This window comes from Aplysia californica, unplaced genomic scaffold (genome assembly GCF_000002075.1).
Source record: "Aplysia californica isolate F4 #8 unplaced genomic scaffold, AplCal3.0 scaffold00292, whole genome shotgun sequence".
NCBI lineage: Eukaryota > Metazoa > Mollusca > Gastropoda > Aplysiida > Aplysiidae > Aplysia > Aplysia californica.
This window is the reverse complement of record NW_004797562.1, coordinates 477,883-479,500: the sequence shown is the minus strand read 5'-3', so window position 1 is coordinate 479,500 and position 1,618 is coordinate 477,883. Positions and strand designations below refer to the sequence as shown.

The following is a 1,618-nucleotide window of genomic DNA, read 5'->3' as shown; positions in this document are numbered from 1 at the left end:
TTATTATAAATAATAATAATAATAAAAATAAAAACAACAACAACAATAATAATAACAATAATAATAATAATAACGTTAATAACAATAACGATAATAATACAATTAATGATGATGATGATGATGATGAAATGAACATAACTGGCCCATGTTTTTATGACGTTTGTTTGATTTGGGGTTTTTTTTAATCCTTTTTTTGGTTCGGTCTTTTTTGTTGCTGCTGTTTTGGAGTTTTTATTTTCTATGGAAAGGAGGGTGGAGAGTTCGGGAAAAGTGGCTATCGCTTTGTTTTGTTTTATGTTACAATTCAATATTTTAGCATCTACGCATGCTATTTTACAAGAGAAAGTCTTGCAACAATAGAACAGAATCAGCCATCGAAAATCTAGCAAAATCCTTGTTAATAGATAGTCCCCGAAACTAAAATCCTTTTAAAAAAAAGACTTTGGGGTGAAAGTAAACTTAGACCTTCGGCTTGTAACGAAAATGGGATATAATTCCTTTTATTCTCGCAGAGTCCTCTCTTGAAGAATCAACAGCAGTGACAAAAAAGAATATCTACAGCTATGACTTTAGAGACGTCTTCCCAGGATTTTCGAAGTACATCCTCTACGAGTAGCACATTGCTGGGATCGGAAAGACAAAGATTACCAATTTTACATCTTTCATGCTTTAAATGTCGCTTTTGTATTTGGAATAACTGTGCTGTTTTTCAGTATGTTACTTGGAAATTCATTTCTCCGTCGGGATGTTCTCTAAAACCTAAATTTACCTGGTGTTTCCCAATCCCCGGTTTGTTAGGTATTCCAAATAACTTACTGTGAGTTCCCTACCCCGTTTGCCTGAAATACCTATTTTTCTACAACTTCAACAGAAGCCCCGAAGCCAGAGCCAAGAAAACCCAGGAAGAAAAAGTTTCCTTTCAGTATTGGTAAATACTGAAGCATTAATTTGACGACCTGTGCTTCGCCAAAGAGTCAGACTGATTCATGTTATCATGCTCGTTAAATAGGTTGTAACAATGAATACGACAAAAACATTAAAACCCATTGTTAAACGTCATTGCTTTTGTGTATTTTCAAATTAGTTTTAACCCTCGTTTGTCTGGGCTGACTGCTATGCTCCCGCAGCCATGGTTCTTGTAAACCAAGTTCAGATCCCACATTATCTCCAGCGAGCTGCTCTCAGCGGCCTGTGGTCAGAATCGATGTGACCGTGAGCCGTTACAGTGGCCGGCCACATTCCTTTACGACGACGTTGATGTCAAATACTTTTTGGCAATTGCTGATTGGATTGGAACCCACAGGGTAAAAGATCTAGGGGATGACCTCGCGAAACCTGGAGAAGAGAAATCGATGTACAGAGAAGTAGGAAGACATGGAATAGCATTAAGCACTGGGGACTTCAATTAAAATTCCCATGTTGATGGCAAACTTGTAGGAGATATACGACTTCTTTGCTGAGCCTCCACTTTTTTTCCAGTCATCAAACTCAAAAAATCTTCCACTAGTTAACTTTTCGCCTCTCTCTCTCCATTCTCTCACTCTCTGTCTCAATCTATGTCTCATTCTCTTTCTCTCTCTCTCTCTCTCTCTCTCTCTCTCTCTCTCTCTCTCTCTTG

The 1,618-nt window shown here is 37.8% G+C and overlaps 1 protein-coding gene and 1 long non-coding RNA gene across 2 annotated transcripts in view; one reads left to right on the top strand and one right to left on the bottom strand.

The window, feature by feature from the left end:
* The window catches only part of LOC100533317 (capsulin), a gene marked incomplete in the record, with an annotated part of 101,194 nt that extends 100,135 nt beyond the window's left edge, over positions 1–1,059 (top strand). The window contains 1 exon segment of the mRNA NM_001204615.1: positions 859–1,059. Coding sequence (NP_001191544.1) covers positions 859–939 — 81 coding nt within the window.
* LOC118477916 overlaps positions 1–1,618 on the bottom strand; it is a 26,210-nt gene that overhangs the window by 9,786 nt on the left and 14,806 nt on the right. The gene's annotated exons all lie outside the window — the stretch shown is intronic.